Source organism: Dermacentor albipictus, chromosome 8, assembly GCF_038994185.2.
Source record: "Dermacentor albipictus isolate Rhodes 1998 colony chromosome 8, USDA_Dalb.pri_finalv2, whole genome shotgun sequence".
Lineage (NCBI taxonomy): Eukaryota > Metazoa > Arthropoda > Arachnida > Ixodida > Ixodidae > Dermacentor > Dermacentor albipictus.
Window position 1 is genome coordinate 78,425,773 of NC_091828.1, and position 12,837 is coordinate 78,438,609.

At 43.0% G+C, this 12,837-nt stretch overlaps 1 protein-coding gene across 5 annotated transcripts in view; it reads left to right on the forward strand.

Moving 5' to 3' along the window:
* The window catches only part of Gga (ADP-ribosylation factor-binding protein Gga), a 61,900-nt gene extending 53,277 nt beyond the window's left edge, over positions 1 to 8,623 (forward strand). For all 5 annotated transcript variants that reach the window (XM_065424536.1, XM_065424518.1, XM_065424525.1 and 2 more), the window contains exons 14-16: positions 320 to 483; positions 911 to 1,021; positions 7,665 to 8,623. In XM_065424536.1, coding sequence (XP_065280608.1) covers positions 320 to 483; positions 911 to 1,021; positions 7,665 to 7,775 — 386 coding nt within the window. In that variant the 3' untranslated portion in view covers positions 7,776 to 8,623. The remainder of the gene's footprint in view (positions 1 to 319; positions 484 to 910; positions 1,022 to 7,664) is intronic.
* Positions 8,624 to 12,837: the final 4,214 nt, after the last annotated feature.

Below are 12,837 nucleotides of genomic sequence, written 5' to 3' on the forward strand. Positions count from 1 at the left end.
TCGATTTAACAAACACATAACATTTTTAGATACAATGATGTAAATGATGTAAAACTTAAGGTAAAGGAAGTGTACCGTGATGTTAGCTAAGTGAATGGTCTTTGGTGTCTGCATTCTTCCTAAACTTCACTTCTCACTGTGCTTGTGTCATCATTCATGCGTCTCATGCATGAATATGTGCCTATAATTAATTTCGGATATGACGAAAGCATTTTCGTGTCAGGTTTGACTTCATTATAATGTGGTTCAACTGCATCTTATTTGGTGTGCAGTTGATGCAAACTTCTGGAAATAATCTCTTTCGGCATGGTGGATGCAGGCTCACAAGCGCCACTGAACCTCCACGAGCAGAATGGGGTGCGCGCTGTGGTACACATCGCACGAAACCGCCCCCAGGAGCACGTGTCCGTGCTTGTCGTGTCCATCACAAGTCAGAGCAGCCTGCCGGTCCGCCGGATTGCTTTTCATGCAGCTGTGCCCAAGGTGAACATGCAGCTAAGGCATTCTAGCCACATTGTTGAAGGCTCTCTAAAATGAGCTTGCAGAGTTTCCAATGATTTAGAAAGTATTTGCACGGGTATACTTTCATATGGTTACGTTGGTCAACAGTTGCAGTTGTGTTATTACGAATCTGTTTTAATCTTATCAGAAGTTTGCTCGATCGAGACAAGCAAAAGTGAGGGTATTATCCTCTCCACAAGTGTATTGGATGCTGGCCATGAATCTCAAGCTGCTCAGCTTTTAATGAGACGTTAGGCGTAACCCATGAACTGTCTCAAAATTTTTAAAAGGTCTTAAGGTAAAGGAAGTGTACCGTGATCTTAGCTAAGTGAATGGTCTTTGGTGTCTGCATTCTTCCTAAACTTCACTTCTCACTCTGCTTGTGTCGTCATTCATGCATCTCATGCAGACGATGAGGATCAAGGTGCAGTCACCCTCAGCCACTGAGCTACCACCTCACAACCCCATCCTGCCAGCTGCTGCCATCACCCAAGTCATGCTAATTGCCAACCCTGCCAAAGTGAGTCGGTCATTATACCTATCAACCTGCAGGAGCTCCAGTTCTTTGCTACTAAAGTGGACCAGGCTAGCCAGACTGGCATGAATGCAATCAAGTTTTGTCATAAGAAAGTTGCATCCCAAATGAACTTATCTTCGCTATAGCCGATATTCACTATAAGTGTACTCGCTGATATTGCTGAAAAAAAAAATATTAGGTTTGTGCCATGGAGTCATTAGCGTGATGCCTCTGATGGGGCATCCCAAATTCTCCTATCAATTTTGATAGCTTGTTGGTGTTTCGAAGGGGCATTATGGAGTAATGGGAATAAAGCTAAAGTACAAGCATGATTTGCAGCATGTTAACATGCAACCATGCTATCAATTTGGTCTATGGTATTGGTATGTTGGCTGGCTGGCTATGTGCTGGCGAAGCCACTGGCCAAAATAAGCACACTTCTCCAGGATGTGCCTTTTCTAGCAGCTCTTGTCAAACATTTGGCATTGCTTCCAGAATTTTGAGTTGCGAGCATGCAAATACAGTCAAACCTCGATATAAAAAACCTCGACTTAACGAAATTATTAGTGCAACAAACAATTTTCATTGCCAAACATTGGTTCCTTTGAAAACCGTGTATTCTTTTTTTCACGATTTAATGAAGTAATTTAGTGACACGGCTTTGGTATGGTGAAGTTGTTGACCATTTCAAACATGTACTTGGAACCCGTTTGAAGGGTAAGTTTAGCAAAAAACTATAAAAATGTCTGCTGAAGAAAATGTTATTTGCAATCGTCCTTCGATAAGTTTGAGCACTGAAAACGCCATCAAAGCGTGCATGCCGGGATGCAGTATGCAGGAAACACCGCTATGCCATTCGTTGCATAACAACTTGCGGAGGTCCGCAGTGCGTGCAGCAGCTTGGAGTGCTCAGAGAAACGAAGTGACAATTCCTTCAGCGCAAGGGGGGCAGGTAAAAGGTGTGCATGCAGTAATGTGATGAAGCGAACCCTAGAGGTGTTCGTGTGTGTGCGAGGGATGTGTCGCAGGGGATACACGTCTATCCGCCCTCTCCCGCAACCACGTGCGTCTCCTCCAGTATGTCTACCAACCGGGAAAACTGGGAATTCTCAGGGATTTTGAAGTCTGGAAATAGTGAGGGCAAACTTAGGGAATTCGTTTGTTGAGTCAGGGAAAATTAGCTGTAATTTTGGCGAAAGGGAACGAAAGTTGCGCTCATGCTGACTCAAATAACAGAGAAATTTCAACGAACAGTCTTTGACGCCATATCGTCGGCTGGAGGACTTGCCAGTGTACAGTCGGTGACCGACTTTCTGGACGCCAGATTTTTGGGACATGCCCAAGAATTCAGACGGCCTCGTGGCATCACCACATGCCCCATAGAATCAATGCTTAAGAACGTATGAAATTTTGGACGCAAGAACCCTTCGGCCGTACGATATTCCGGACTTTTTGCCGTGACTGCAGGTTCAAAACAGTATTAATCAAAGCCACCACCGCTGCCATTTTGATTATCTCACCACCTCGAACTGGCGCTCTCGCATGCAGTCCCGCTGGCAGCCATAGTCACCATCGCGGCAATGCTAGGCCTAACTACTTCGACATTAGCTCCTGTTATCAATGTTAGCAACGCACTGTTAGCAGTGGCGCTGACTCAGCCTTTGTAATCCTCGCCAATGGCTTCGAAGCTCGGAAAGCAAGACATTTAATTGTGCCGGATTTTTTTAAAGTAAGCTTTGCCTCAATACAGAAATGTTACGCGGTGAAGCGTACGGGAAGTATTGCGGTGAAGCTTAAGAAGTGTGGAAGGGGCAATTGTCACGGGACCCACTATGTGTTTAATTATACACGCGTGCACCCGCCATCTCCTGTCCCAGTGCGAGCACCGATAAGTGTACTGGCAGGCCTTCAGAGATTTTTTGGATGTGCCTGTGGCGATTTGAGCCTTTAAGGGCAGTAAAAGACATGCATTCAGAGCAGCTGCGGAACATCTGACCAAGGCAGTGGTCAGACCTGTAACGCAGCAGGGAGTGCTAAGAATCTCTGGACAGGCCGCCAATGGAAACTGACTCTCGCAACGCATAACACCCGAACTCTCTCTAGTGAAGCTAGCTTAGCAGGACTCTTTGAAGAACTATCAGGCATTGTTTGGGATGTCATTGACCTTAGTGAGGTTAGAAGAGCTGGCAAGGTTTGTACAGTGCTGAGTAACAGCCACATCCTCTGCTATAGAGGACTCCCAAATAAGAAGCGATATGGGGTAGGATTCCTAATCCATAAGGACATAGCGGGCAACATTGATGAATTCTACAGCATTAATGAGGGCAGCAGCGGATATAATAAATCCTAATAAGGGGTACAGATTAAAGGTGGTACAAGCCTAAGCTCCAACATCCACTCACGATGATGATAAAATAGATCAGGTTTATGAAGATTCTAGGAACATAGAGGATAGATGCTGGTAAAATTTGCAGAAAGAAATAAGCTGCTAATAATAAACAGCTTCTTGAGGAAGCATAGCAACAGAAAGTGGACCTGGAAAAACCCTAATGGTGAAATGAAATGAAATGAAAAGATTTCATACTTACTGCTGATCCCATCATAGTGCAGGATGTAGAAGTGTTAGATAGGGTAAAGTGCAGTGATCATGGGTTAGTGAAGTCTAGGATTCACCTCAATTTGAAGAGAGAAAGAGTAAAATTGGTCAGGAATGAACTGGCTGACCCGTTTGCAGACCAATTCAGGCTGGTACTTGCAAACAAATATGCATCCTTAGAACAGAGATATGAAGATGACGTAGAGGTAATCAATGAAACCGTAACTAGGCTGGCTTCAGAAGTAGCAATTGAAGTGGGAGATAAGGCACCAAGGCAAACAGCAGGTAAGCTCTCCTAAGTAACAAAGGACCTAGTAAAGAGACGGCGAAAAATGAAATTGTCCAACTCAACATATCAGATAGAATTTGTGGAACTGTCTAACCTTATTAACAAAGAGAAGATAAGGGATATTCGAAACTGTAGCGTGAAAAAGACTGAAGAAGCCGTAAAAAATGGACGCAGCCTGAGATCAGTGAAAAGGAAACTTGGCATAGGACAAACCAAGATGTATGCGCTAAAAGATAAGCAGGGTAGTATCATCAGCAATCTGGAAGATATAGTGAAAGCAGCGGAAGAATTCTGTACTGACCTTTACAGTGCCCAGACGCCTCAGGAGCGCTCTATTCAAAACAGTAATGAACAGCATACAGAAACTCCTCCTATAACTAGAGATGAGGTCAGAAAGGCCTTGCAAGGCATGAAACGGGGAAAAGCGGCAGGAGAGGATGGAGTAACAGTCAATTTAATCAAAGATGGAGGAGACATAATGCTAGGAAAACTGGCACCTCTCTGTACGAAGTGTCTATCGACTGCAAGGGTCCCAGAAAACTGGAAGAATGCAAACATTATACTAATCCACAAAAAGGGCGACGTTAAAGAACTAAAAAATTATAAGCCCATTAGCTTACTCCCAGTATTATATAAAATATTTACTAAAATAATCTCCAACAGAATAAGGACAACACCGGAATTTAGTCAACCAAGGGAGCAGGCTGGCTTCAGGAAAGGTTACTCTACAATGGATAACATCCATGTCATTAACCAGGTTATCGAGAAATCCGCAGAGTACAATAAACCTCTCTCTCTACATGGCTTTCATAGATTACGAAAAAACATTTGATTCAGTAGATACCAGCAGTCATGAAGGCGATACGTAGCATGTACCATTCCTGTTCAATCATTCCCTTCCACCATTGGCCATTCGCTGTCAAATGTCTCTCCTATGCCTGTTTCACAAGTTTGTCTACAGCAATAAAGTAGCCTCATTACATCTTCATGTCACGCAGGCTACATAATCACCTCAGTTTCACATGAATCTTTGGTAACACGAATGCTTTTAATACATCCGCACTTCCACATGCCATCCGCATGTGGAATTATCTTGCTGATGATATTGCCTCTGTTAATAACCTGAATACATTTCGTCACACGCTTGAGGTGACAGACAGACAGACAAATAACTTTAATTACAAGGTCCTGAGAAGCTTGAGGTGAACTTTTTATAATAGCGCTGTATCATGGATTAGTTTATTTTGTGATGTGTAGCATTTTCTTCTTCACTTCCACTCAAACGTTCTTTTAGTGCTTATTCGCAAATTTTTTTTGTTGTGTTGCATTTCTTTTTGTTCTCTTGCATTGTAACCTTGTCTTGTATTTTGCAGTTTACATTGTTGTGTTATGTTCTGATGTTCACTTGCTTAGTAACCCTGTTCCTTACTAGTTTGCTTGTACTTCCATTGTAATAGCTAAGCCTCCCTTACTCAATGCCCTTTCGGCCTCTAAGGAATTCTAAATAAATAAATAAATAATTAAGGAGTACAGGGGACTTACGTAAATGTCTTGGAAAATGTCCACAGTGATTCCACAGCTACCTTAATTCTCCACAAGGAAAGTAGGAAAATACCTATAAAGAAAGGGGTCAGACAAGGAGACACAATCTCTCCAATGCTATTCACTGCATGCTTGGAAGAAGTATTCAAGCTATTAAACTGGGAAGGCTCAGGAGTGAGGATCAACAGCGAATATCTCAGCAACCTTCGGTTTGCAGATGACATAGTCCTGTTCAGCAACACTGGGGATGAGTTGCAACAAATGATTGAGGACGTTAACAGAGAAAGTGTAAGAGTGGCGTTGAAAATTAATATGGAGAAGACAAAGATTATGATCAATAGTCTGGCAAGGGAACAAAAGTTCAGGATTGCCAGTCCGCCTCCAGAGTCTGTGCAGGGGTACATTTACCTAGGTCAGCTACTCACAGGGAACCCTGATCATGAAAAGGAAATTTACAGAAGAATAACATTGGGTTAGAGCGCATACGGCAGACATTGTCAGATCCTGACTGGAAGCTTACGATTATAATTGAAAAGAAAGAGGTACAATCAGTGCATTCTATCACTGCTAACATATGGGGCAGAAACTTGGAGACTGACAAAGAAGCTCGAGAACAAGGAATGTGCAAAGGGCGATCAAATGAAGGATGTTAGGCGTAATGCTAAGAGACAGGAAGAGAGCGATGTGGAACAGAGAGTAAATAGGGATAGCCGATATTCTAATTGACATTAAGAGAAAAAAGTGAAGCTGGGCAGGTCATGTAATGCGTAGGGTTACAGAATGGGTGCGAAGAGAAGAAAAGTGCAGTCGAGGATGGCAGAAGACTAGGTGTGGTGACGAAATTAAGAAATTTGCAGGTGCTAGTTGTAATCGGTTGGAGCAGGGTAGCGGTAATGGGAGATCACAGGGAGAGAGAGGCCTTCGTCCTGCAGTGGGCATAAAATAGGCTGATGATGATAATGATGTTAATGATGATGTTAATGACGATGATGATAATTATGTTGGTGGTGAGGATGTGCCAGTGGCATGTAGCATTACTGCATGCTACAAAGTCCCATTCTTGAGCAGTGGGCACATGCCATCTCATACTCATTTCAACTGTGTGAGTAGCAGAGGATGGGTTCCATTAAGCAAATACAATCTTCTATCGTTAATTCGGCCTTGACGGGACTGCAAAAATTGGTCGGATTATCCAGCGGGTCGAATTGAACAAGATGCAGAAAAAATGCCAGAACACACCGCCGATTCATTTGGCAGCAATTGCTTTGCGTCTAACATACTTCGAATCAAATGTGCACCCACTTTGTATGTGTCCAAAGTAGAGAACTTTCGTGGAAATCACATTAAAGCTCCTAAACCAAAGTAGAAATATAATGCACACCTGATTTTTTAGCAAGAAAAATGAAGGGTTTAATATGTGTTTGCAATGGTGGCCAGTTTACCAAAATTTACATTGCCGCACTTTCTTTTAGTCAGCTTTGCCACAGTACATTTGTGATACGTGGTAAAGCATACAAATGCCGCAAAGGAGGTTTTGATTTCTTACCCGGTTGGCACTGCAAAAGCAATATTGGCCCAATTTTCTTGAAGAAAAAAAAGCGCACATTAGAATCGGGTAAATACCATAATCAGACATCGTAAGCTATAGTTATTGCTTGAAAATCTTCCTGGGCATGCCAAAAATAGGTACTTTCCATCGAAGATGGCATGTGTTCAGTGCCCCTAAGCACCGTCGAAACAGTGCTGCCATTAAAGAAGTCACTATCGAAGTCACCATAGGGGTCAGGCATGTGCGTACTGACCGATCAAGTTTGAATTATCCAGCAAAGGCCAATTTATTGACTGTAATAACGAAAGTTTGGGGCCATAGAAATTTATGGGCACTGGCCGGGACCTTTGGTAGGGATTCGAATTAATGAAAAAACCGAGTTAGCGATAGTTGAATTAATGGAAGTCTACTGTACTTGCTGATGCAGCTTTTCTTTCTTTGCGAGGCAAGAAAGATATGAAAGATACGGTAATTTTATTATGTATTTATGATATGCTACCCACGATCATATATGCAGGGCAAGACGCTATTGATAGCCAAACATCAGTCAGCTTAGAGCTTAAAGGTCATTCAGATGTCGCAGCAAATGGATGCTAGGCAGCGCAGCTTTCTCTTCACAAGTGTTGCCCTGTTTTGCCGTAACAAGGCACTCCGTGGTCTCTCTGCTCAGGACAAGGTACGCCTGAAATACAAGCTGAGCTACACCATTGAGGAAGAAAGCCACACAGATTCCGGAGAAGTGGACTGCCCCGTGGACACAGCTGTTGCTGCCACCTCATGATGATGACAGCTGCTCGACATAAGGCCTGAGGACGCCACCACCGCTGCTGGTTGACGACGATACCATTGCTGCAACACAAACACACACCTGCATCGGCTGTGCTTCCACCTCAGCAGCCTTTACAAGTGCCATCACATGGTCCCACCTGCACCAATTTTGCAGTGCTTCTTCTAACTTCTTGCGTGCCATCTATCCAAAAAGCTTTTTTAATGCCTGCACCTGGCCTTTCATTGTAAACAAATCGATGGTGGCTCCCTCTTGCCTTCATGTCATCTGCTCTAGGTCGTGGTGTCAGCTGGGTGTCGTCTGCCGTTTCACTTTGATGCATATGGAAATCTGACAAAATGCTATGCTCCCTGTGGCTTGATCCTTGTCTCATGTTGTCTGCAAATTGCAGCACCTGTCATGAAACTGGTGTAATTCGGAGCCATAAAATACAGTACATTTCTCTTGTAACTGTTGAAGAGAACAAGGATGGCGGGTTGGAGCTTATGACTACAAAGGGAAACAACGATGCCACACTTCAGGCACAGGAAGTGTGTGATCATCTCGGAGAACAGATGGCTGAGCAGACGACGCTTGGATGTGCTGTGTTGCGGGTGGGCATACCAGGCTCTGTAGTAGCCTAGCTTCAGAAGCCATTTTCACTATCTGTTGGCATCTTGGCAATGGTAGTAATTACCTGTGCATGTTAGGGGATGGGCGGTTGGGACAGTTGCTCATCAGCGCCACGTTTTCCTTTCCTCTTCTTTTATTTTTTGTATGTCCTCCTGGTGCACAGGTGTTCTCAAGAAACACCACGTAATGCGCATGCAGTATACTTAAAGGTGTGACTGTGTTCTGATTCACTGGATGGTGTCATTGTTTTTTGGCGAGTGCTGTCTGGGCACGAGCTTGATACATGCAAGATTTTGCTTAGGGAAACCTTCATTACCTTGTGAATTGAGTGCATTTGGCCTAGCACCAGCAGGATGTGATGCATGCCAAACTGGGGGAAAGAAAGGAATTGATAATTAGCGGTCTAGATATGTTTGTTTTAAATCCATCATATTAGGAGAGTTGCACTGATTTCACAAGCCTGTATTGAAAGCCTGTACCAAAACATAATAGGGCTGTTGTTTTCGCTTGCTCTTAGGAAGCTTTGTTTTTTTCAACCTCAAGGCTGGCCATACATGCTGGCAAGGTTTTCGTGTCATGCGCTTCTGACTTCTTGCCTCGACATATTTGTCCACAGTATGCTGTCGTAGCAAGTGCGGTCTGTTGTTTCAGTGCCTTGAATCGTGTGTACTCAAGGAGGTTTTAACCAAGATGACCAACTTTTTTGTTCTAGGATCAACTGTAATTATTAACAAGGAAGAACTAAGGTATTTATGGGCAGGTCTGCGTAAATGCATTTCCCGCTTGCATGCTTCACATGAGAAATTCGGCATGGTTTTCTTTTTGAACAAAAGGAAAGGAGAAATTGCTCATGTTTTAAGTAGACACAATTCCTTTTATTGTTGGGCAGAAAATTAAACACATGGGATTGCATCATGATGTGACTGCTACATAGGTTTATAGATTTTGATCACACACTAAAAGCTTTTATTCAAACGTCAAGGAAGTTTGATGTTAGTTTGTTAGTGTGGGAGAGATTGAAGTATTGCAAATAGGAACTTTGCACTTTCGAAGTACTGTGAACAAGCTTTAATTTAGGCCTAACTTAGAAGTTAGGCCTAAACCTAAGCCTAACTTATTTGGAAGAGTTACGAATTTACCTACATGCAACATGCATTGCCTTCTTTGAAAAAGTGGAGAAGGCTGTATATGCGTTAAGATCAAATGCTGAACAGAAACCATGTGAGCACAGTTAGTTTTCTTCCTCACTGCAAAAACAGTGAATGCATTATAAAAGAGGAAAGAAAGGTGCATGTCAGATTTTGTAATTGGGCGAATGCTGTTTATAATGTGCACTGTTTATGAGAGTATATAAAATTATAATGTAACAGTGTTTGCCACTGTTCTCTACAAGAATCGTATCTGTGTATGTGGCGGTTGGTGTGTAAAAGGAGCCCTCTGAGCTGAGGTAGCATGTTTAGAAAAACGTGTGCAAACCTGTCACATATCTTGCAAGGGCAGAGAAGGTAGCTATGAGTGCATGTTGTGTCCACTAAACTGTGCTCTGGGGCCTTTTTCACATGTTGCACGAGTGAATATGTAAAGGACGGCGATAAAGACGACACACATTGTAGTAGCGGACTGCCAGTGCACTTACACAGCCTACAGCTGACATTGCAAAATCGAATGAACTATCGGATGCCTTTAATGTGGTCCTCGAGGTTACTGTCGAGTGCTGCTCAGTCAACCAGTGATGTTTTTTTTTTCTTATTTGTTTGTGGTGGTCAGAAAGCTGCTTTGTGAAAGTGAGTACATTTATGAACACCTAGAGCTGCTTCCTTAATTGACAGAGCAGCAACATTGTCATGAGGGCATGTTCAGCAACACCAATTTGAGCTTGTAGAAGGCTGCTTGAGTGTTTTTATCAGTAGCGCAGACTTACGGGGAAGTGGCGGTTCCACTGAAGTAGCTCCCATCCATTTTACCAACACACAGTCTTGCACAAGGCTTCTCGTACTCAGATGGGCTGACATTACCAGCAGCTTTGGCTTGACTGTTTTATTCTGTTTAAAGGCCAAGTGCAACAAAATTTTGGACCAGATAAAAACCTAGCTTCAGTTTGAAATGAAAGTGGCTATGTGACCAAAAAGCTTGCAAAAGTAGACATTTTTTTATGCCAGAACTGGAAAAAAAATTCTATTGCCACTCACCAGGACTAATATATGACCCAAAGCGTTCAGAACCAGCACAGCTCCTGGGCATGAACTCCAAGATTATGTGGCGAGTGCGGCATGCTGAAGCATCTCGGATAAGAAAATTAGACCATTACCAGTCGTGCAGATTTTCCAAGATTGCTTCAATAGTATATCAATATTACCCACGCATTGCCCAATTAGACGGAGTGAGATTTTGTTGCCCTTGGCCTTTATAAAGCAATGGAGGAAACCCTGTAGTCTAGAGAGAGATTTCGTGTGTTTCCTAATGTTGGGTTGCAGTTTCTTAGAAATCAGCCCATGACGATGCTAAGCTAACGATGACTCATGCTAAGAACTCCAGTAGCCACTTGCCATGTCCTTATCAGTCTTGGAAACTCAATGCTCAATGGTCACAATTAGAACATAGTCACAGGGCTGCGACATGGATCAATTCTTAATCCCATATTCCAAAATGTTCCTCCACTCAGTGCTTCACCTCTTCGACTCTGGAAAGTGGATGGCAGCGCTGCCCTGCGACTGAAGTGGTTGCTGCATATCAGTGACACCCCACAGCGATCCCTAAGGAAAAAAAAAAATTCTGCCCAGATGCTCTCAGCATCTACTGGAATGCAGCTCCAACTCCACAAGCAACTCCTCATCATGGGAATCATTGAGGAGTTGAAGCTGAGCGCTTGCTTCAACCAAAGGGCAGCGCTGCGCTGCACTCAGTGGAGTCAAAGAAGCGCTTCGCATCAGGGCCCGTTTCAGAACACAGTGCCCACAGTTGAGTGGAGCCACTTCTGAGGATGAAACAAGAAGTAATTACACAGACAAAAAGCTCTAGTTAAAATGGACTTACCAAACTTCAATTCATATTTACGTCTGGTGAACAGAGCATTCCTGGAAGTGCACAACATGCATTTGTTAAACATGAGTGCAATTTAGGGGCCCTGCAGTCTAATTTCAGTGTACACGTTAGGCAGCTGACAGATATCCTCTTGACCTTCCTCACAGATCTCAAACGTTTGCCTAAAGATCAGCATTCAAGGGAAGCCTGGTGTCATGTGTTGTGAGTTCGAGGTCGTTTGCGCATTTAGCAAACATCCTAGAAGTGGCAACTTGGAATTGGCAGTAGGTTAATGGTATCATGGTCGCATTATCCTTGTAATAGGAGGCATTCAGTTCCAGGATAATTGCATTACCGTTCAATGCGGCATTTGTTACAGCTGTATTTGTGCAGTTTTTAATATTGAAATAGGGGCTGTGCATTTAATGTACTAAGCACTGCATTGTCCTGGCGGTGCCGTTAAATTTTTTTTGTGCTCACATTATGCATTATGTAAAACAGCTCTAAAGAAAGAGGTAGGTTGAGAAAGAACTGGCAAGATCAAGTACTGTCCTTGTAATTTATTTCTGGGCCATTTCTTTTTAATGTTGCTTTGCATCACAATTTTCCAAAATGAACTGGCTCGCCTGTCAATGTTATCATTTACTGTGCTTGTTGAATTAGTGAGAATGCCTGCACGTCTAGTTTATGTCCAGGAAAAGCATATGCATTCCAAGTCGCCAAGACATAGGGTGCTCTGAGTTTAGTGGTTTAACTCAGTGACTTCCCCTATGCAAGCACAGTAAAGTTGCTGTTCGGATTTTGGGAAGTTTCTGCCCAGAGTTTCTACAACTCACATGCTATGTTGTGAATGCTTGCAGATGATGAGGCTCCTTTTTTTTGTTTTTGTGCAAATTCAGAAATTGTGCAAAAGGGATGTCATCGTTTGTTGTCGATAGAACATGTACAGTTTTGCTATACCTCTTGGGCTGTACGAAGGACAATGAGAAGACCTTGTTGAGGGTAACAGAATTAGGTGCCACGTATAGGCATGCACACTCATCGCAAAACATTAATCGTAACTTCTCGACCATTCTTGGAGGAGGGCACTATGCTCATGGCCACCAGCAGTGCAAGGAGGTCAGAATTCTCTCAGAATTTTATTTTGTGCTTCCAGTATTTATTTGCAGTGCTTGGCTCCTTGTGTTCAATGTAGGTGTTGGAAGAAACAATGGAAAGTGCCAGAGAATTTGTTTTTGTCTTTAAATATGCATTTTCTTTTGCTATATACTTTGGCAGGCATCTTAGGGTGGTATCTGCACAGCTTGAGAGAGATCGATAGTGAAACACTTCATTAAAATTTATACTTTGCTGCTGGAAAAGTAATTCAAGTTAAATTGCTCCAAGTGCCTACAACTAGAAGTGTTAACACAAACGTGTGTGC